Genomic DNA, 23,326 nt, shown 5'->3' with positions numbered 1-23,326 from the left:
CTCTGCCTGCTTCTCACCCTGCTTGTGCCCTCTCTCTCTCTCTCTCTCTCTCTCTCTGTCAAATAAATAAATAAAATCTTAAGAAAATATGTTAGAATATAGGTACCTAATGGCTTTGGAAATTAGATTTCCAAACTTGAAAATGATATCTCTTTCTCATATTCTAAGGCAATGAGAACTATGATTCTCTTGTCCTGAGCTTTAAAGAGTGATAATATCAGTCATTCCTTGCATGATTCTTATGTGTAGGTGTTTTCACATAAAAATAATTTTTATATTTATTTTAAAATTTATACTTTTTATTTTATATTTATGGAGTATACTTAAAGTTGAGTTTGAAACTTGTATTATCACAAATCTTCCATTGTTTGAAGCAAGTTGCTAAGTTGCAGAAGTAATATTGAATTCTGATTTTCCTTAAAAATTGTTTCTTACCTTTTTGATTTACAGAACTGCTTCCCAAATTCATTTAATGAAATTTTCACCAGATGGAGAATTTTTTGCCACTGCTGGGAAGGTAATTTGTGAAAATGCTGTTGCTATTGATTTATTTTGAAACATCAAAAACATTAACTGGCTTCATCCTTTTATTTACATCAAAAATATTTTCTATTAAAAATGTTAAATAGCAGAAACTGGCTAAATATTACTGTGTTAAAAGGCAATGTGATATCATTGAAACATAGACTTAAAGATATATCTGGGTATAAATCTGCCATTTACCAACTTTGATTTTGGTCAAGTGGTTAATCTTTTTGAGCAAGTGTAATAATTTATAGACTTTCTAGGAGGACATTTCTAATTGTTTTCATGTTTTTACCTGCTGATGTCAGAAGAGTATATTTCCTTGAAATTATTTATTTGTAATCATTGGTTCACCAAATAGTTCATGTACACTAATTGTGTGAGGTTAATTGTTCTCATGGATCATAGCTTTCGGTAGACTGAGGATGTGAGGTAGCCTAAATCCTTAGTGAACTTTTGTTAGGAGAGAAGTGAGGCTATTGATTCTGATTAACCTTAAGCATGGGAATGCAATTATAGCTTAAAAGCAGAGCCTCGTATGTTCTAGTCCACTTCTTTTTCCCTTACTCCTCAAATTAAGAACTGCAATTTTAATTGTATTTAGAATATTTTATATAGTAGTAGGTATTTTTCTTTAAATATTTTATTTATTTATTAATGAGAGACTCAGAGAAGCAGGCTCCATGCAGGGAACCTGATGCGGGACTCGATCCCAGACTCCAGGATCACGCCCTGGGCTGAAGGCAGGCGCTAAACCGCTGAGCCACCCAGGGATCCCCCTATAGTAGTAGGTATTAACTCATTAATCTCATCTTCAACATTTTCTTTGAACATTGATATGATATCTCATGAAAACTTTTGTTTTCAAAAATTAGCAGACTTCACAAGCCTGCTGGTGGTAATGCTTTCTTGTTTGAAATTTGGCTAGGTGGGAAAGTGAACCCTTCATCTATCATTCTTCCTCAGTGGCTCCATTTTAGCATACTATGTGGTAATTATCATTTTCCTTGGTCTAGTCCTTGCAAAATATATATTCACACACCCTAATTCTCAAAGCACAATTATGGAATGCTGATAGAAAAGTATCAGAATTAGATTTTTTCCTCTGTCCTTTGTGCCCCACCATCCCTCCTATCCCTAAATTTCTGTGATTGGGGAGAAAATTCTTATCTTTGCTGTTTATCTGAATCTTTAATTTAATTCTGATGTGGCTGTTTTTCTATTTTTCTTTTCATTAGGATGACTGTCTTTTAAAGGTATGGTATAATGTAGAAAACTGGCGGACAGCTGTTACCTCTCCGGATAAAAGTTCAGAAAAACAATCCCAAGGAGAAGTGGATTTTTCCTTTGTATATCTGGCCCATCCTCGAGCTGTAAATGGATTTTCCTGGCGTAAAACAAGCAAATATATGCCTAGGTCAGCGATTTAGTTATTTTGTCTATGTATTAAGAGAACATCATTGTGACATTGACTGTACTTCTCACCTTAAGAATCTATAGCTATAGGAAGATTAAATAATATTAGATAGCCCTTGACCTGCAGATGTCTGGCATTGGGTCAGCTGTGATTGACGTTTCAGAGGAGACACTTTCACTCAAGTGAAAGGATATTTTACTTCCATCTTAGATGTTTTTAAGTGACAGTTGTACATCTTTCCTTCTCTGTGTTAGGTGTCCAGGTTTTTTATCTCTAGTCATTCTGCATATTGCCATTTGTGTGGAATTTTTCATATTTCACTCCTTAATCTGGTACCTTCTCTGTGTATCTCCTCTGGTTTCCTTTTTGTTTTTAAACTGCTTTATTGAGAGTATATACCATGAGGCCTCAAACCTGTCGACATTTCCTTTCTTTCCTGTGATCCTTGCAAGACCTGATACCCCATTGAATTTTTGCCTATAGTTAGTAAGGTACAGAGACCTATTTCTTCAGCCATGGGTAGAAATCACTTTTTGTTCATGGCCATTTTCAGTTTGGCCATATCATGGAGCAGTATAGTTTTTCCCTTAACCTGTTATCACTGATCTTCGGTAGGATACCTGAATTGTTTGTTGACTTTAATTTTGTTCTTTTGAGCCAGCAGAGTATATGCAAATTTTTAAAAAAATGTATATTACAACTGATTTTTAAAGAGTAGTTTAAGGTTCACAGCAAAATTGAGGGCAAGGTAGAGAGATTTTCCATATATCCCTTGCACTAACACATGCATAGTCTCCCCCAGAGTGGTATATTTGTTATTATTGATAAATCTGTGTCAACACATTATCACCTAAAGTCCATATTTTAGATTATGGTTCACTCTTGATGTTGTTTGTGCACTATATGGGTTTAGACAAATGTAGAAAGATGTTTTTCTATCATTGTTATACCTGATTTTTTTTTAGCTTTTTTAGTACAGTAGGTACTATTCTTCCTACTCCAGCCTTCCAGTCTAATAAAGCATAGAAGCAGGACAGTAATGGTTCTGTTGTTAGGAGGATGTGCTGGAGTCTTTGGGTTAGGGGAGAGTGGTGCGGACAATCTGTTAGCAAAAGCCTGCTTCACTTTGAGAACTATTGCTCCAGTCCCCCAGAGACCATGGCCCACATATATAAAAATCTATTTAGAATATAATGAGCCATGGCATATGTTAATTTTCCTTTTAAAAGTTATAAATGGCCCCAAAAGAAGTAATTGTCACTGGAAACGGTGAAGATTACATCATTTCAGAGGTTGATTTCTTCTGATATATCCAAGTGTTTTCGTTGGCACATGGTTAGACCACAAGAATACTAAAAAAGAGATTTATGAATTATTGTATCTTTTGAGAGAGGACAGTCACATCTGTTCCTGACCTAGTTCACTCAGTGTTACTACAAGTGACCACAGTAGAGCAGAGGCAGGTGCCTTACACTGGGCCATTACAAATGCCTGATAACACCGGTGAGACATACCAATTTTTGTTTCTGCCTGTGTTCATTTTATCTTTGCCAACTAAATTCTGCAATATAAGGAACAGTGGTATAGAACTAGAATTTTCTGTTATGATATCTTTTATTTTTTATTTTATTTTATTTTATTTTATTTTATTTTATTTTATTTTAATATTTATCTATTCATGAGAGACAGAGAGGAAGAGACACAGGTAGAGAGAGAAGCAGGCTCCCTGCGGGGATCCTGATGTGGAGCTCAGTCCCAGGACCCTGGGATCGTGACCTGAGCCAAAGGTTCAGGACCACTGAACCACCCAGGCATCCCTGTTATGGTATCGTTTAGAGGTCTCAAGAATTTTCGTCTTAGTGCATGTCATTTAAGAACTAACTAATCTCCTGGAGCTCTTCTAGGTTTCACTTTTGCTTTACCAGCTGCAGGTATATGGTGGGAAGGCTGACCCTTTCTCATGATAATGACAGAGATTACATCAAAATAAAAACTGTTGCTCTTTCTGATATGGCATCTTCACTGGGCCATACAGGTGCTTTGTTTTTCACATAAAATTAAACTATTAGCCAAATGGTAATACTTTATGCAAGGGTACTGCTGGCTGAAGAGAGAAGAATGCGTGTTTGTAATGAGCATATACTTCTTCACTAATTAAACACTGATGAATGTAGGATAAGTGGGGAGTTTTGTTATACCCTCCTCAAAACATCCGAAAAGTTTGCTGTAGACAGCTAGTTTTAAAACTGTCTTAGCGTGTTATATCAAAGTAGAACAGGTGTTGCAGACACTTACCCATCACGTGGTTGTCTTTCATAGGGTTATACTTTTTTTTTGAGGGAGGGAGCAGTTATACCTAAATAGGATATGCCATTGAAGAGAAAATAGGGTACCCTGATAACAAGTGGCGCAGGGAGGTATTGCCAGAGAAATGCCTCAGACAGAGCAGGGTATTCCTTCCATCCTCTCCTTATATTACCTGCCAGCAATTTGTGCTGATTGTCTGTAAGGCCTACTATCCTGAAGAGAGTCACCTGGAGCCACCCATGCTCCCAGATCAAAGCCCTCTCCAGGCTTCTGAGCTGTGCATCTTTCTTGCTTGTTTTTTTTTGTTGTTGTTGTTTGTTTGTTTGTTTTGCTTTTGCCTAAGTTCTTATGCCTCTTCTGATTGCTCTCTCTTCAGTCCCTCCGTCTACTGCCTTCTGCTCTTCCTTCATAAGTCTGCCCATTCTGCCGGTTCCAGGATGGACACTGTGAACCTTTAGCTTTCCGTATTGCCTTTTGATGTATTTTCTTCTGTTTTCTGATGGCCTACCTTTAATCTCATTGTCACTGCCTGTGTCTATGTGAATGTGCTAGAGAGACACAGAGAAAAGGAAGGAGGTAGGAAGTCAGAAGGGGACAGAAAAAATGAAGTAGGGAGAGACATAAGGGTGGGGAAAGGAGGGAGAAACAGGATTTAGAAAGGAAAGAAGGAGGGGCACTAGCAATTGGGGAGAATTGGAAAGGGAGGGTGGTGTGGAGGCTGAGAAGCAGAGAGTGCCTGAGGGATGAGGGCTGAGGGAAGGAGGCTCAGAGAGTGGATGGAAAGGGGGAAAGGCTTGGGAGTAGGCAGAGGAGAGGGGGGGGAGGTGAGAGAAGTGCGGGGGGGGGGGGGGGGGGGGGGGAGTTGAAGGGGAGAGCAACCCATGCAAAATGTGCTGGTTTCCTTTCTCTTCCCCTTTGTGAGAGTTCTTTTTTTTAAAAAAAGCAGATACGTTTAACAAAGTGACTACTGCAGAATATTTTGATTTCCTTTTTACTTTTCTTTGACTTACTGAGGTACTTGGTAGAAGCCTTGTCCTGATTGTTCTTTTGTAATCTTAGATGTTTGAATATGTGTCTACTACAGGATATTGTGACTTCTTTTTCTTTCTTTCCTTTTTCTTTTTCTTTTTTTTTTTGATGAGTTACCCAATAAAAGGTAGTCTTTGATGATGAGGATTCAACCTTTGAGCTCCTCACACTGATGGGTTTATTAATTCGTATAAAATTGGTTTTGCTTTTATTTTGTGACTGGAAAGACAGTGAATTCACTGAAAGTTGAGAGTAAGGAAGGAAGTTGCTGGTAATTATTTTATCATGTTTTTTTTCTATTTATGTTCTCACTGCTTTTTGCAGATGTTAATTAAACAGAAAAAAATGTACTAAATAAATAGTGTAGCTTATTACTGACAAGTGTACCTGTAGCTTTACAGAACATCAACATGAAGCATTATGAAAGAATTCAAATGGTAACCATCCACTGAATAAAACAGAGAAATTTTAAAAGAAGATGTAAGTTTTTTCCTTATTGAGGATTATGGTATTGTCTCAGTTTTTGCTCTTTGGCTATAAGAAGAATCTTAGATTCTTAAAACAAGAACCACCAAATTCTAGGTAGAAAAGAAATGGGTAGCAGGTATTTGCTGTGATGAAATCAAATACGCACTCAATTTTCATGGTTTTGACTAATGCATTGTATAAATGTATATTGACATTTTCTTCATTGGTACCTTTGTTTTGTGCATTTAAATAATTACAGAAACACTGTGTAGAATGCTATAGTATGTGAAATTTATATTTTTGTCTATAAAATCTTCTTTATTCCTCAGGGCTTCTGTATGTAATGTACTGTTGACTTGCTGCAAAGATAATGTATGTCGCCTTTGGGTAGAGACATTTTTACCAAATGATTGTTTGCTATATGGAGGTGACTGCAGCCATTGGGCCGAACCAATTAATTTAACAAATAACTTCAAAAGAAATACTTCCAGTAAAGAACGAGTTCAGAATGCTTTAGATGTAAGTGGTTTTGTTAGATGTTATTTCCTACAAGTTTTAAAACCTTTTGTACATTGCCTTTTTTTGTAACCTTCATCTTAATTAATATTTAAGTCATATGGTTAGTTATGAAAAAAATACATATATTAGGAAAATAGTTCTCAGAAAACTTTCTATTTTATTTGGTTCTAAAGTATTTAAGAAAGAAAAAGTATTTAAGAAACTACTTATAATTATGAAGTTAATCTTAGGTTAACTGATGATAAAAGCAGATTACATTTAACTTAGCTAAAATAACAAATGAAAATCTGAGAATGCAAGGATTTGACTATAAAAATAATTGATATTTTTTGTTTAGAGGTTGAAGGGATTTGTCCCGTCATTATTACAGGAATGATTAGAACAGTTTATTAGATTCTGGTCTACATTTGTTATCTTTAGAACCCCCTGGAACTTGAAGTCTTTTGTTTTGCTTTGTTTTTTTTTTTTTTTTTTTTTTTTTTCTGTTTTTGGCGGGGGTGGGGTGGGGAGGGTTGGAGAAAGCAAGAGAGCATGGTTGGGCAGGGTACAGAGGGAAGGGGAGAGAATCCCAAGCAAGCTCCACACCCAGCATGGAGCCCAACATGGGGCTCTATCTCATGACCTGAGATCATGACCTGAGCTGAAATCAAGAGTCTGTTGGTCAACCGACTGAGCCACTCAGGTGCCCCTTGAAGCATTTATTTTACTGATTAGTGTGGAAAGTAAAAGTAAATTTTTAATGTTTAGATTAACTGAACATAGACTAGTAATACAGATCCTTACTTTCTTGTTATTGAAAACAGAAAGTGATCTAAAAGTGATTTGTCTTTGAATGCTTTGTATGATTATAGAACAACTATTTGTCAAATTTGGAGAGTATTCTCAGGCTCAGAATATAATTAAGTATATATAGCCTGGAAACTTAACGATAGAATGATTATGTGTAATAATAGCTGAAAGAGGTTCTTGATTAGGAATGAAGACTCTTGTTCTATGTTTTAGTGACCTTGCATTCTGTAGAAATTATTTTATCATATGAAAGATGAAGATAACAAATATCCGCACTCTGTCTTATGGAACAAAGTGATCTTTGTAAAAAAAAAAAAACTGCAAATTAGCTATGATATTTGAAATATCCTAGTGTATACCGACAATATTGTTTAATGCTTTATGGTCATAGGGGGTAAACTCTGGATATAAAGGGAACAATATACATAGAGACATCCTTATCCACAGACACATTGCTCTATACTTAAGTATGTAAAATTAATTAATTATCAGAAAATAAACCAAATAAAAATTGCAAAGTGTTGTGTGATGGTTAAAAGAAGTTAAAATAATTTAGTTCTAAGCTTATTTTTCAGATTTCAAATTTGCCGCACAAAAGAACTGAAAGATGTATGTACACATAAACTCATTTGAAATAGGGTATAGATGAAATAAGAGAAAGGCAAATATATGCTTTCACAAGTATGTGGAATTTAAGAAACAAAAGAAATGGACAAAGACAAAAAATAACATGGTTACCAGAGGGGAGGTGGGTGGGAGGATGGGTAAAATAGGTGGAAGAGGTTAAGAGTATACTCATCATGCTGAGGACTGGGTAATGTTTAAAATTGTTGAATCTCACTATATTGTACACCTCAAACTAATATAATGCTGTTAATTATATTGGAATTAAAAATTAATTAAAATAGACAAATGAAAGAATGATGTCTAGCAATCAGTTGTGTAACATGTATATCTACACACACACATATATATAAATGCTTATGATATTATAGCCATTATTTACTTTGTTTTTATTCATACAGGTAAATCTGAGACATTTTCGCAGAGGTCGGAGGACATCACTTGCTCTTGTAGCACATACTGGATACCTGCCACACCAGCAGGACCCTCATCATGTCCACAGGAATGCTCCACTGCATGCCAATGCACTCTGCCACTTTCATATTGCAGCCAGCATCAACCCAGCCACAGGTAAATAGAACACTGTTCAAAAACTGTTCTTGATTAACTAAATTAATTTTATAACAAGTATGTTTTCCTTCTAGTTCTGAATAAGTAAAAAATTGAAGGTGACTTGCTTATCTAACTTTTCATTATAGCCAGCTCACTAATTATACAAACATAGGTTTTTGTTTACTTGTTTGCTTTTTAAAGCTATGACTTGGTTTGTGATTAAGATCTTATTCAATCATTGTGATTCTTAATTAGTTTATTCAAAAGTTGAGATTGGAGTCAATACTTAACAGGTTAACATCACAGAATAGTATTTTATAACTATAGTATAGTTGTTAAAACCATGTGTCTAATGCTTGATCTTAGGAGAACTTCTAGAAATAGGGCAGAAATATGTAGAAGTTATAACTGGAAGAATTAAGAAACGTATCTCAGTAGTCAAATATGAGACCACATTTGTCAATATTCACATAAAGTGAATATTGCCCACTCTAGTTTTTCCCCCCATAGATAACCACTATTGAGTTTTTGTATATTTGGAGATATTCTTAGGCATAAAATAAACATAATCTGGGCAGCCCGGGTGGCTCAGCGGTTTAACGCCACCTTCAACCCAGGGTGTGATCCTGGAGACCTGGGATTGAGTGCCACGTCAGGCTTCCTGCATGGAGCCTGCTTCTCCCTCAGCCTGTGTCTCTGCCTCTCTGTGTGTGTGTGTCTCTCATGAATAAATAAATAAAATCTTTAAAAAAAAAACAAAAAGCATGATCTATTTTCATGTCATATGACATGAAAACAGGTTTGTAGTACTGGATTTGTAGTATTATTATATTTTTCAGGGAAACATAGCAATAAAAGTGGTTCATTAGTTACCAGAATCAAAGTGAGAAATATTCTGGTAAGTTAAGGATAGAGATACTTCCAGTAGGAATGAAGAGTGCTTTTATTTGATTAACAACAGTCCCAGCTCTAAAAGAATCCATGATCCAAGAAAATGAAAGGGGATGATATTGAACTATTTTTATTAAAACATTCTATGAGCTTGGGAAAATACCATTACCTTTATCAAAAAACATATACTGGCAGTAACACCCAGAGGCAGCTCTGAGACTACTGGATTAGTTGTGAAACTCTTCTGAAGGAAGGACAGCCTTTTTGAAAATAAAGAAAGCTTGGATTCTTACCTTTAATGGAAAAGGCTGAGAGGTTACAGAAAAATAAACCCTAAATTCCAAAGTAGTATGTACTTTGATGACCTTCCAATAAAGAAAACTCTAAAATTTTTCTTTAGATAATAAGTCCTTAAGGAAAATTCATATATGTAGAACAAATCAAAGCAAAATAATACTAGCAGCTAGACTAGACACTATGGATATCTCCTTTCCCTAAGTTAGACCATTTGGAATGACCTTTCTTGGTGGTGTGTTTCTTATTCAAGGCTAAAATCTCAGATCTTCACTTAATTGCCCATCAATAGAAATAGATATAAGAGAGGAGCTCATGAGAACACTTCTTTTCATTCTAGTTCTTATATCCTCTCCCTGAAGATCTCTCATAAAAAAAATGGCTTTAATGAAATTCTTTGAGGTCCAGAGATAGAAGAAATGTAAAGTTCCTTTAACGAAGAATGCTGCTGCTAAAAGCCTACATTAGCCTCTCCTTGCATATTTAACAGCTAGGTCTGTGGTCTCCTAGGGGCGTTGCTGATCTCTTTTGTGTTGATTGTAACTCGAAAATTAGAAAATCATACTTAATAGGATTCTTGAGGGCACTGTCTGATTCCCTGGAACTAATGTATATCCATAATAGGGTGGCAGTACAGTCCCTCAAAACTTTTACTAAAAAGTCTGTGCCATATAGCAACTAGAAATAGTGGTAGGAGCTGAAGGTATAATAGTGTTGGAAAGACTTTACTAAAAAGTCTGTGCCATATAGCACTAGAAATAGTGGTAGGAGCTGAAGGTATAATAGTGTTGGAAACTTGCTCTCCTGAAATGTTGCATTAAGCAGAGGATAGATAAAAATCAAATAACTATATAGTAATAAGTATACATTTATAAACAGCTCTTGGATTGGATTGAATATATCTATCAATTCTTGCCCCCATAGAAGGGATAAGAGGAAGGTTCTTCTTTCCTTTATCATTCATCCCCTATAATTCTGTTTTCATTGGTGACTAATAATTGATACATTGTTCAAACAGGTAATTAAATTACTTTTCTTCTCCTTTAAAAAAATCAATAAATTTGTTCTGTGAAATAATTTACCTTCCCTGAATCCATTCTAGCCTTTACTGTTCAGCAGATACCAGCATGATCTAGATTTAGATTTGATTTAAGATGATAGACAAACTTTTCTTCACCTTTCTATTAGGGATTTTCATTTGCCACAATTTACTCTGAATTTGTCTTCAGTATACTTAATTTAGCAACTAGATGAAAAGTAATACCAAGAAATAATTTTTTTTTAGTTTGTTTTTGTCTTGAATGCCTTCCTTGAGTGTAAGATGGGAATCTTAGTTTCTACTTTCCAACTTGAATCTTGGTGCTAATAAATCGGCATTATCTATATAGCTTAGAGTTAGATAGGTAGCTCATTTTATAAGTTAAGTTAAAAAGTTGTTAAAATTGGATAAATTACTTATTCCTTTGACATATTGATGGCATTTTTCTTGGAGACATTTTTTTTTTAAGATTTTATTTATTTATTCATGAGAGACACAAAGAGCGAGAGAGAGGCAGAGACACAGGCAGAGGGAGAAACAGGCTCCACATAGGGAGCCCGATGTGGGACTTGATCTAGGGACTCCAGGACTATGCCCTGGGCTGAAGGCAGGTGCTAAACTGCTGAGCCACCCAGGGATCCCCTCTTGGAGCCATTTTTAAGGAAACTTTCCTCTTAATATGTCTACAAATTATAGATTTTCTTAATGAGAATTTTTTTGAACTATAGAAAATATCTGTATGTATACATAAACTATGTTCTATGACCGAGAATATATAATTGTTTTCCTTAATAATAGTTATGTTAAATTTACCACTTTTAAAGCTGTTATCATTAATAATAATCTTGGCAAACATGTTGGGAGTCCTATTTTATTTATTTATTTATTTATTTATTTATTTATTTATTTATTTATTTATTTATTTATTTTTGGGGGGAGTCTTATTTAAAATCTAGTACAGAGGTTTAAGAATAAATTTAACAGTAGTAAAAATATGAGATGTGAATGTTTTGTATGTTAGAATGATAGAAATATTAATTGTGTGTGTGTTTTGTTGTTGTTCCTTATAGACATTCCACTTCTTCCTTCTATCACATCTCTAAGTCTAAGTGAAAATAATGAGAAGAGTGGGCCTTTTGTGGTACATTGGCTGAACAATAAAGAATTGCATTTTACTTTGTCCATGGAAGTCTTTTTACAGCAACTTAGAAAAAGTTTTGAACAACCATCTTCTGAGGCCAGTGTAGAAGACTCTAATCAGGCAGATGTAAAATCTGATGAAGGTAAAGCTTTAAGAACGATGAAAAATGTTAAGTTTTATTGAAAATAGCCAAGATTTTTATATTAGAGTAACACTAGCTATCATCAGAAATGTAAATTTGCAGTGGCTTAATACAACTTCAGACTAGCTCATTTAATTTAATAATCCAGTGTTGGTATTCCTGTTCCAGGTGACCTTCTTTTACTGGATGATACAGACTCAGGATTCTCTATACTTATCTTCTGTCAGCCCTTAGGCCTTACTACTTAAAGGACTATTTGTGGCCTAATAACATTGACATTATCTGGGAGCTTGTTAAAAATTAATTACCTATATATGGAAGGAAATCTGGAAATTTGATACTGTAAATGTATTCCTTTAAAATAGTTTCCTTAAGATGTCATATCAGTTGTAAGTGCATATACCTAGAGCATTGCTAGTATAGCAGACTCAGGTTTTTAAAAATCTGATATTATGAAGAAAGTACAAATTACATTCCAATAATATATTTGAATAAGTCACCCCAGAGTTGTAGACCCAATTCTGATTCCTTCATTGAGAAAAACTAAGTTCCAGGGAAGTATGTTTTACCTCTGAGAAAATTGTGGTACAACCAGTTTATCTATTCTCCAGTCCAGTATTAGTCCTCTACCATTTAATATAGGACTCAGTCCTAGAGGCCCTCTGACTGCTGTGTTAACTCTAGTGGACTTATGTTCCTCGAGCAAAGTTATTTTTAAAGGGGAGCCAATTTCTTGTTTATATGAAAACTTATGTTTTTCATCTTGAATGCATTTACAAAGGTCTTTCTTAATAGTTTGATTGTATATACTTGGTTCATGAATTCTTTTGCTTATAGAAATGGATGATGTTGTGGATGATCTGAAAATAAATCATGAAAAGAAGGAATTGGGCAGTGATAAAGTAGTACCAAATTCAAGTTTTGTACCATTACCATCAGCTGCCATTGATCATCAGATTGAAGTACTTTTGTCTGAATGGAGTAAAAATGCAGACATGTTATTCAGTATTCATCCCATGGATGGCTCTTTGCTGGTTTGGCATGTGGATTGGCTGGACGAATACCAGCCTGGTATGTTTCGCCAAGTCCAGGTACTATTACTATGATCTCTGGAGAGATGCTTCTTGTTAAATGTGGGTACTGTTTTGTAACACTACTTTGTATTGTTTCATATGTTCTAATGCTTGCTTTCTTAATTCCAGGTGTCCTTTGTTTCCAGAATTCCTGTAGCTTTTCCCACAGGTGATGCGAACTCTCTCTGTAAAAGCATAGTGATGTATGCCTGCACCAAGAACGTTGACTTGGCTATTCAGCAAGGGAAACAAAAACCTTCTAGCCTCACACGGTCTACATCAATGCTAATCTCTTCTGGCCACAGTAAATCAACTAATAGTTTAAAATTAAGCATTTTTACTCCTAATGTTATGATGATTTCAAAGCATGCTGATGGCTCTCTGAATCAGTGGCTGGTCAGTTTTGCTGAAGAATCTGCTTTTTCTACAGTTCTCAGTATTTCTCATAAATCCAGATATTGTGGTCATCGCTTTCATCTTAATGATTTAGCTTGCCACTCAGTATTACCATTATTGCTGACAACATCACACCATAATGCACTAAGGACACCAGATGTTGATACCCAAAAGCAACCTTATGATCTTGTAAATATTGAAGAATGTTCATTGGCACAACAGAATAAAAGCAGCGTTGACGTAACATTTCAGGATCCCAATGCAGTTTATAGTGAGCTTATTCTTTGGAGGGTTGATCCGGTTGGGCCATTGTCTTTTTCTGGAGGTGTTTCTGAGCTTGCCCGGATTAATTCTCTACACGTTTCTGCATTTTCCAATGTGGCGTGGCTGCCTACTCTTATACCCAGTTACTGTCTAGGTAAGCTTTCTGATTTTTATTTAAGAAATTAAAATTTTCTGACATCATTGTGTAAGGGTTAAATTTTATATGTTTGTAAATACTTTCTAGGTGCATACTGCAACTCTCCTAGTGCATGCTTTGTAGCAAGTGATGGACAGTATCTGAGATTATATGAAGCTGTTATTGATGCCAAGAAACTCCTGTATGAGCTTTCCAATCCTGAAATTTCTGTAAGTAAATGGCTTTTAAAATTAAGTGTATAGCATCATGTTTTTAGATACTTAATTTATACTTTTTTGGGCATGTTCTAGAATTGTGGCATATAATTTATAATAAATAGATGTATATTTTCTAGTTATTTTTTTTTCACATTTGCAATGTACCATTACAGTGATTCTGAGCTTCTTTAAAAAGAAACCATTTCTTTCATTCATTCCAAAAATAGAGTCTAGTGTCATACAATATGTGTTTCTCTAATGCTTCTTTGCTCAGAGATAAATGAAGACCACTGGCAGTGTAAATGTGGAATTTATGTTGGTTAATCTGCATTTTTTTTTTTAAGGCAGTGGGAGCTGAAGTAACAGTACAATTTTAATCTTAACCAAAAAAGAAAAAAGCTCTCAGCTTGGTTGCAGTACAGTCAGGAATCCTAACACCATTGCAAAGACTTTGTCTTATGACAAATGGCACTTCTTCCTTTGCACAGCTAATAACCACCCACCATCTGTATTGTCTTGGCACCTCCAGTAGGCCAGTATTTCCACTCTTAGTTTGGTATTTTTAAATATCCTCTAAGGTAACCTTCAGCCATACTAAGCTTCTTGTTTAGGGGATTCAGGCCATCTCCTCAGCTACTGGTTAATGTTTTTGTTAATGCTCTGGCTGTACAACTGCATAGGTGTCAGTGGTCTGCTTCGATCCTGTCTTTTCCCTAAGTTATTTTTAATGTGTGGTTTTTCAGAATGCAACGTTTTTCAAAACATATATAACAGTGTTATAGTAGAAATATGTATATTTATTGAGGGCCTTCTATTTTTCAGATATTATTTAAGTGCTGGGAATTTAGATGTGAAGAGTACAGACAAAAATCTAAGATTACATTCTAGTGAAGGGGTATAGAAAAAAAGGTAAAAATATATTAATAAATACTATCAAAAGAAACCTTGTTGCAGAAGGGACTGCCAAGTAAGGTGCTGGTCAGAAAAAGCCTCATAGAAAGGGTACCATTTGAGTAAGGAACTGAAGGACATGAAGGAGCTAGCTATATGGATATTTAAAGGAAGAGTATTTTATGAAGAGAAACAGCCATTGCACAAATCCTGAGGTCAGGGCATGTTGGTTTGTAAAGGAGCAGCAAGGAGGACGTTGTGGCTGGAACAGAGTAAGTGAGGTGGAATGTAGTCAGGGATAAGGTTAGAAAATTAGCCTGGCCAGATCTTACAAGCCATTCTGGGCCATTGTGGTAACTTTGGCTTTTACTGTGAATAACATAGAAACTGTAGGAGACAAGGACAGATTGATATGATCTCACTTAGGTTTTGAAAGGATCTGACTGCTCGATAGATTAGACATGGGAAGCAGAAGTGGCATTATAGAGGCTAATGCAAGAATCTTTACAGTAGTCCAGGAGAGTCTCAAAGGGATGTAGAACGGTAGCGGTAGCAAGTGGTAGTGATAAAGATGAGAAGAATTGGTCAAATCTGGATGTGGTACAAACATGGAACAGGCAGGATTGGACTGGATGTTGGGCTTGTATGAGAAAAAGAGGATGATGTCCTGTTTGTGTGTGAGCACAAAGAGGAAGAGAATGACCTTGAGTTGAGTTAGGAAGAAAGCCTAAGAGGCTGATTTTTAAGGGCAGGAGGATTTGAGAGCCTGGTGTTGAACATGTTAATTTTGAGATGACTGTTTAACACCCAACAGACCTAATATGCTCATCTTTATGCTCATAGTCTAGAGAGAGGGTCTGATCTGAGGATATAAAATAAGTAGCTGTCAATATGAATTTAAAGGTATGGAGCTGGATGAGATCACTGAAGGAAAGAAAGTAGAAGTGGTAGGATTGAACATTTGGGCATCCCATTGCTAAAAGTGGGGTGAATGTGGTATATAGTGGAATCCAAGTGAGGACAGTTATTTCAAGAAGAAGGGAGTGATAAGTAGAATCAAATGCTGCTCATAGATTAAGTGTGATGAAGATCGAATTTAACAATGTGACCTTGACTAGAGCAGTCAGGTTATTAAGTAGCTTGAGAAATCAGCATACATAAATGTAAATTTATGTAAATATCAACTTGTTTCTTTACCTCCATCTTTCTCACTTCAACATTAATGCCTAAAAAGCATTAATTCTTACAACATTTCTGTGACATTGAAGTCAGTCTTTCACATTTAAAGATGTAAAATATTCTTCTCTCTAATCACCACTCATTGCTTTTGCTGTTTACATTGACTGAGCCATAACTCTTATTCATTCCTACATCATGAATAGTAAGGTAAAGTCCTAGAACGTTTATAACGAAAGAGACTTGTCATCTTATTTAGCCCCACTTGAACTTATTTATTATTTATCTACTATGCCTGAATTTTCATATTTATTATTTTTTAATTTAACTGTTTAATAAAGGAGATGTCCATTTTTTTTTAAAAAAACAGAAATATGTTGGTGAAGTGTTTAACATCGTAAGTCAACAGTCAACAGCCAGGCCTGGATGTATTATTGCATTAGATCCCATTACCAAACTTGTAAGTATTATTTTTCTGGCCACTCAGCATTAGGTAAATAATATATAAATCAACTTATGTCGGTGTTTATTTACATTCAGCAAGGCAGAAAAACCCAGCTGCTTCATGTTTTTCAAGAAGATTTCATTTTGAATAACCTTGAGAAGAAAAGTCTGGGAAAAGACAGAATATTATCTGATGCAGGTAAAAAATAGTTTATTTATGTAATGAGAAATATGTAGAGTATGTTAAACAGTTAATAAAGATAAGTTAATATAATGTTTCATATCATCATATGTGAACTTGAAATTTTTCTATGTAGGTTTGTGATGTTATTTATATAAAGATCAGTAGTTTTTTATTCTTAAACCAGGAAATAAACATGAAAAAATTAAAGGGGTTTTTCAGTTATGTCTTTTAAAAAGCATAATAAGAGATGTTTTTTATTATTAATGTATGAGTACTCTTTGTATGGATAGGATCCTACCCTAAAAATTAGGATAATATGGGGACACCTGAACCTTTAGAAATCTACACTTTTAAAACAGTAGCTTTTAAAACTTCAAGTTAAAATTTAAAGACAAGGTGTTTCAATTAATACTTTCATAAACATTTTTAAAAATTATATTAAACTCCTCCACTTAAAATTAATTGTTATTTTGCATAGAGGAAAACAGAACAAAATGAAGATCAAAATCTCTTGGTCATCAGTTTCAACTACAGAGCCAAACCAAACTTAGCAATCACTTTCCTGGTGAGAAAAAAAGAAAAATGACTTTCCTTATAAATGAAATATACAGTATGTGCCTCCCTGCGAGGAGGCCGCTTCTCTCTCTGCCTCTCTCTCTCTCTCTCTTTCTCTGTGTGTGTGTGTCTCTCATGAATAAATAAATAAAATCTTTAAAAAATAAATATTAAGAACATTAATATTTTTAACAATTCAAATCTCTAAGTTTTTTTCTTAAAGAAACTACTCTTTTATGCTTCAAGTTGAATTTTGTGATCTTAAATCTATTCTAGGATTATCTTTTCTAGGATTCAATTTTTAACTTATTTTTTTCTCTTTAAAACTAAATTTTTTTCCTGGTTTTAATAATATTCTGGGAATTCTTACTGAGTTTTACTGAAAAACTATTATCTTCATTATCAGTTTTCCAGAAAACACCCAAAGTATAATGTGTTCATCTTACTTTGTTCTAATGTCAAGAAGAGAAGAACCATTTTTCAGCTACCTTCATTATTACATTCTTGTTAGTAAAATTATTAGAAATGGGTTGCTCTCTGATCTTTTTTCTTCAGTCATAATCCCTTATCCTCTCCTTCCTCTTAACTCTTGTAACTTAAATGCTTAACTCACCCAGAACATATTACCAAAGTCACCTTTTCATTTAGTATCTTAACACAGTATGACTTTAGATGTTTGGGGTTATTTTTCTGATTTTGTATGTCCTATGATTTCTATAGTTTTTATAATTTTTCTTTACATAATTTTGTACATAGTTAAGAGAACTTGGATTAAAGTCAGTCATTAAACCAAGTTCACTTTTTTCAGCTAATAGTGAGTCACTGATTTTATATTTTATATAATTTATTTTATTTTTTTAATTTATATTTAGATGTAGCTTTTTAGTTTATTTTTATTTATTTATTTTTAATAAATTTATTTTTTATTGGTGTTCCAGTTTACCAACATACAGAATAACACCCAGTGCTCATCCCGTCAAGTGCCCCCTCAGTGCCTGTCACCCATTCACCCCCACCCCCCGCCCTCCTCCCCTTCCACCACTCCTAGTTCGTTTCCCAGAGTCAGGAGTCTTTATGTTCTGTCTCCCTTTCTGATATTTCCCAGACATTTCTTCTCCCTTCCCTTATATTCCCTTTCACTATTATTTATATTCCCCAAATGAATGAGAACATATAATGTTTGTCCTTCTCCGATTGACTCATTTCACTCAGCATAGTACCCTCCAGTTTCATCCACGTTGAAGCAAATGGTGGGTATTTGTCCTTTTTAATGGCTGAGTAATATTCCATTGTATACATAAACCACATCTTCTTTATCCATTCATCTTTCGATGGACACCGAGGCTCCTTCCACAGTTTGGCTATTGTGGCCATTGCTGCTATAAACATTGGGGTGCAGGTGTCCCGGCGTTTCATTGTATCTGTATCTTTGGGGTAAATCCCCAACAGTGCAATTGCTGGGTCATAGGGCAGGTCTGTTTTTAACTGTTTGAGGAACCTCCACACAGTTTTCCAGAGTGGCTGCACCAGTTCCCATTCCCACCAACAGTGTAAGAGGGTTCCCTTTTCTCTGCATCCTCTCCAACATTTGTGGTTTCCTGCCTTGTTAATTTTCCCCATTCTCACTGGTGTGAGGTGGTATCTCATTGTGGTTTTGATTTGTATTTCCCTGATGGCAAGTGATGCAGAGCATTTTCTCATGTGCGGGTTGACCATGTGTATGTCTTCCTCTGTGAGATTTCTGTTCATGTCTTTTGCCCATTTCATGATTGGATTATTTGTGTCTTTGGTGTTGAGTTTAATAAGTTCTTTATAGATCTTGGAAGCTAGCCCTTTATCTGATACATCATTTGCAAATATCTTCTCCCATTCTGTAGGTTGTCTTTTAGTTTTGTTGACTGTATCCTTTGCTGTGCAAAAGCTTCTTATCTTGATGAAGTCCCAATAGTTCATTTTTGCTTTTGTTTCTTTTGCCTTTGTGGATGTATCTTGCAAGAAGTTACTGTGGCTGAGTTGCCTGTGTTCTCCTCCAGGATTTTGATGGAATCTTGTCTCACATTTAGATCTCTCATCCATTTTGAGTTCATCTTTGTGTATGGTGAAAGAGAGTGGTCCAGTTTCATTCTTCTGCATGTGGATGTCCAATTTTCCCAGCACCATTTATTGAAGAGACTGTCTTTCTTCCAATGGATAGTCTTTCCTCCTTTATCGAATATTAGTTAACCATACATTTCAGGGTCCACTTCTGGGTTCTCTATTCTGTTCCATTGATCTATGTGTGTGTTTTTGTGCCAGTACCACACTGTCTTGATGACCACAGCTTTGTAGTACTACCTGAAGTCTGGCATTGTGATGCCCCCAGATATGGTTTTCTTTTTTAAAATTCCCCTGGCTATTTGGGGTTTTTGCTGATTCCACACAAATCTTAAAATAATTTGTTCTAACTCTCTGAAGAAAGTCCATGGTATTTTGATAGGGATTGCATTAAACGTGTAAATTGCCCTGGGTAACATTGACATTTTCACAATATTAATTCTGCCAATCCATGAGCATGGAATATTTTTCCATCTCATTGCATCTTCCTCAATTTCTTTCAGAAGTGTTCTATAGTTTTTAGGGTATAGATCCTTTACCTCTTTGGTTAGGTTTATTCCTAGGTATCTTATGCTTTTGGGTGCAATTGTAAATGGGATTGACTCCTTAATTTCTCTTTCTTCAGTCTCATTGTTGGTGTATAGAAATGCCACTGATTTCTGGGCATTGATTTTGTATCCTGCCACACTACCAAATTGCTGTATGAGTTGTAGCAATCTTGGGGTGGAGGCTTTTGGGTTTTCTATGTAGAGTATCATGTCATTGGTGAAGAGGGAGAGTTTGACTTCTTTGCCAGATTGAATGCCTTTTTTTCCTTTTTGTTGTCTGATTGCTGAGGCTAGGACTTCCAGTACTATGTTGAATAGCAGTGGTGAGAGTGGACATCCCTGTCCTGTTCCTGATCTTAGGGGAAAAGCGCCCAGTGCTTCCCCATTGAGAATGATATTTGCTGTGGGCTTTTTGTTGATGGCTTTTAAGATGTTGAGGAATGTTCCCTCTATCCCTACACTCTTAAGAGTTTTGATCAGGAATGGATGCTGTATTTGTCAAATGCTTTCTCTGCATCTAATGAGAGGATTATATGGTTCTTGGTTTTTCTCTTGCTGATATGATGAATCACACTGATGGTTTTACGAGTGTTGAACCAGCCTTGTGTCCCGGGGATAAATCCTAGTTGGTCATGGTGAATAATTTTCTTAATGTGTTGTTGGATTCTATTGGCTAGTATCTTGTTGAGAATTTTTGCATCCATGTTCATCAGGGATATTGGTCTATAATTCTCCTTTTTGGTGGGGTCTTTGGTTTTGGAATTAAGGTGATGCTGGCCTCATACAACGAATTTGGAAGTTCTCCATCTCTTTCTATCTTTCCAAACAGCTTTAGTAGAATAGGTATGATTTCTTCTTTAAACGTTTGATAGAATTCCCCTGGGAAGCCATCTGGCCCTGGACTCTTGTGTCTTGGGAGGTTTTTGATGACTGCTTCAATTTCCTCCCTGGTTATTGGCCTGTTCAGGTTTTCTGTTTCTTCCTGTTCCAGTTTTGGTAGTTTGTGGCTTTCCAGGAATGTGTCCATTTCTTCTAGATTGCCTAATTTATTGGCGTATAGCTGTTCATAATATGTTTTTAAAATCGTTTATATTTCCTTGGTGTTGGTAGTGATCTCTCCTTTCTCATTCATGATTTTATTAATTTGAGTCTTCTCTCTCTTCTTTTTAATAAGGCTGGCTAATGGTTTATCTATCTTATTAATTCTTTCAAAGAACCAACTCCTGGTTTTGTTGATATGTTCCACAGTTCTTCTGGTCTCTATTACATTGAGTTCTGCTTGAATCTTTATTAACTCTCTTCTTCTTCTGGGTGTAGGATCTATTTGCTGTTTTTTCTCTAGCTCCTTTATGTGTAAGGTTAGCTTTTGTATTTGAGTTCTTTCCAGTTTTTGAATCGATGCTCTTATTGCAATGTATTTCCCCTCAGCACTGCTTTTGCTGCATCCCAAAGATTTTGAACGGTTGTATCTTCATTCTCATTAGTTTCCATGAATCTTTTTAATTCTTCCTTAATTTCCTGGTTGACCCTTTCATCTTTTAGCAGGATGGTCCTTAACCTCCACGTGTTTGAGGTCCTTCCAAACTTCTTGTTGTGATTTAGTTCTAATTTCAAGGCATTATGGTCTGAGAATATGCAGGGGACGATCCCAATCTTTTGGTATCGGTTCAGACCCGATTTGTGACCCAGTATGTGGTCTATTCTGGAGAAAGTTCCATGTGCACTTGAGAAGAATGTGTATTCAGTTGAGTTTGGATGTAAAGTTCTGTAGATATCTGTGAAATCCATCTGGTCCAGTGTATCATTTAAAGCTCTCGTTTCTTTGGAGATGTTGTGCTTAGAAGACCTATTGAGTATAGAAAGAGCTAGATTGAAGTCACCAAGTATACGTATATTATTATCTAAGTATTTCTTCACTTTGGTTATTAATTGATTTAAATATTTGGCAGCTCCCACATTGGGGGCATATATACTGAGGATTGTTAAGTCCTCTTGTTGGATAGATCCTTTAAGTATGATATAGTGTCCCTCTTCATCTCTCACTACAGTCTTCGGGGTAAATTTTAGTTTATCTGATATGAGGATGGCTACCCCTGCTTTCTTTTGAGGACCATTTGAATGGTAAATGGTTCTCCAGCCTTTTATTTTCAGGCTGTAGGTGTCCTTCTGTCTAAAATGAGTCTCTTGTAGACAGCAAATAGATGGGTCCTGCTTTTTTATCCAGTCTGAAACCCTGCACCTTTTGCTGGGGTCATTAAGCCCATTCACGTTCAGAGTTACTATTGAAAGATAATGAGTTTAGTGTCATCTATTCAGTCCTTGTTTTTGTGGATTGTTCCACTGAACTACTTCTTAAAGGGGAATTTTAAGAGTCCCCTTTAAAATTTCTTGCAGAGCTGGTTTGGAGGTCACATATTCTTTCAGTTCCTGCCTGTCTTGGAAGCTCTTTATCTCTCCTTCCATTTTGAATGAGAGCCTTGCTGGATAAAGTATTCTTGGTTGCATGTTCTTCTCATTTAGGACCCTGAATATATCCTGCCAGCCCTTTCTGGCCTGCCAGGTCTCTGTGGAGAGGTCTGCTGTTACCCTAATACTCCTCCCCATAAAAGTCAGGGATTTCTTGTCTCTTGCTGCTTTAAGGATCTTCTCTTTATCTTTGGAATTTGCAAGCTTCACTTAAATGTCCAGGTGTTGAATGGTTTTTATTGATTTTAGGGGGGGATCTCTCTGTTTCCTGGATCTGAATGCCTGTTTCCCTTCCCAGATTAGGAAAGTTTTCAGCTAGGATTTGTTCAAATACATATTCTGGCCCTCTGGCCCTTTTGGAGCCCTTGGGAACCCAAATTAAACATAGGTTTTTCTTCCTCAGGCTGTCGTTTATTTCCTTAATCTATCTTCATGGTCTTTTAATTGTCTCTTTTTTTCCTCAGTTTCCCTCTTTGCCATCAACTTGTCTTCTATGTCACTCACTCATTTTTCCACCTCGTTAACCCTGGTCGTTAGGACTTCTAGTTTGGATTACATCTCGTTCAATTGATTTTTAATTTCTGCCTGATTGGATCTAAATTCTGCAGTCATGAAGTCTCTTGAGTCCTTTATGCTTTTTTTCTAGAGCCACCAGTAGCTGTATAATAGTGCTTCTGAATTGGCTTTCTGACATTGAATTGTAATCCAGATTTTGTCACTCTGTGGGAGAGAGGACTGTTTCTTATTCTTTCTTTTGAGGTGAGGTTTTCCTTCTAGTCATTTTGCTCAGTGCAGGGTGGCCCAAAACAAGTTGTATTGGGCAAAGTAGAAAAAGATAGGAGAGAAAGAAGGAAAAGAGAAAAAGAAAAAAGGGAGAAAAAAAAAAGAGAGAAAGAAAAAGAAAGAAAGGAAAAAAAAGGGGTGGGGGAAGCAAACAAATCAAAAGCAAAAAACAAAAAACCACGGGGGAGTATCTTCTGATTCTGTATAAGTCCCTTGACTTCCTCTGGAACTTGTCAGTCTAGCTGGTCTTCTAGGGGAGGGGCCTGTTGTGATTTCAGGTGTTAGCACTTGGGGGAGCTGCTCTCCCCCCAGCCTTGTGCAGGGCTCAGTGGGGGTTGTTTACCCCGTGAGGCCCCAGGAG

The 23,326-nt window shown here is 35.9% G+C and overlaps 1 protein-coding gene across 9 annotated transcripts in view; it reads left to right on the top strand.

Annotated features, from left to right (window-relative positions):
- Positions 1–23,326, top strand: part of DMXL1 (Dmx like 1) — a 125,310-nt gene that overhangs the window by 29,861 nt on the left and 72,123 nt on the right. For all 9 annotated transcript variants that reach the window (XM_026015413.2, XM_026015412.2, XM_026015411.2 and 6 more), the window contains 10 exons: positions 451–517; positions 1,764–1,942; positions 6,076–6,265; positions 8,080–8,248; positions 11,525–11,737; positions 12,575–12,828; positions 12,940–13,624; positions 13,715–13,836; positions 16,262–16,351; positions 16,432–16,534. In XM_026015413.2, the coding sequence (XP_025871198.1) occupies positions 451–517; positions 1,764–1,942; positions 6,076–6,265; positions 8,080–8,248; positions 11,525–11,737; positions 12,575–12,828; positions 12,940–13,624; positions 13,715–13,836; positions 16,262–16,351; positions 16,432–16,534 (2,072 nt within the window). The remainder of the gene's footprint in view (positions 1–450; positions 518–1,763; positions 1,943–6,075; positions 6,266–8,079; positions 8,249–11,524; positions 11,738–12,574; positions 12,829–12,939; positions 13,625–13,714; positions 13,837–16,261; positions 16,352–16,431; positions 16,535–23,326) is intronic.

This window comes from Vulpes vulpes, chromosome 12 (genome assembly GCF_048418805.1).
Source record: "Vulpes vulpes isolate BD-2025 chromosome 12, VulVul3, whole genome shotgun sequence".
NCBI lineage: Eukaryota > Metazoa > Chordata > Mammalia > Carnivora > Canidae > Vulpes > Vulpes vulpes.
Note: the sequence above shows the minus strand (reverse complement) of the source record. Positions and strands in the feature narration are given on the sequence as shown.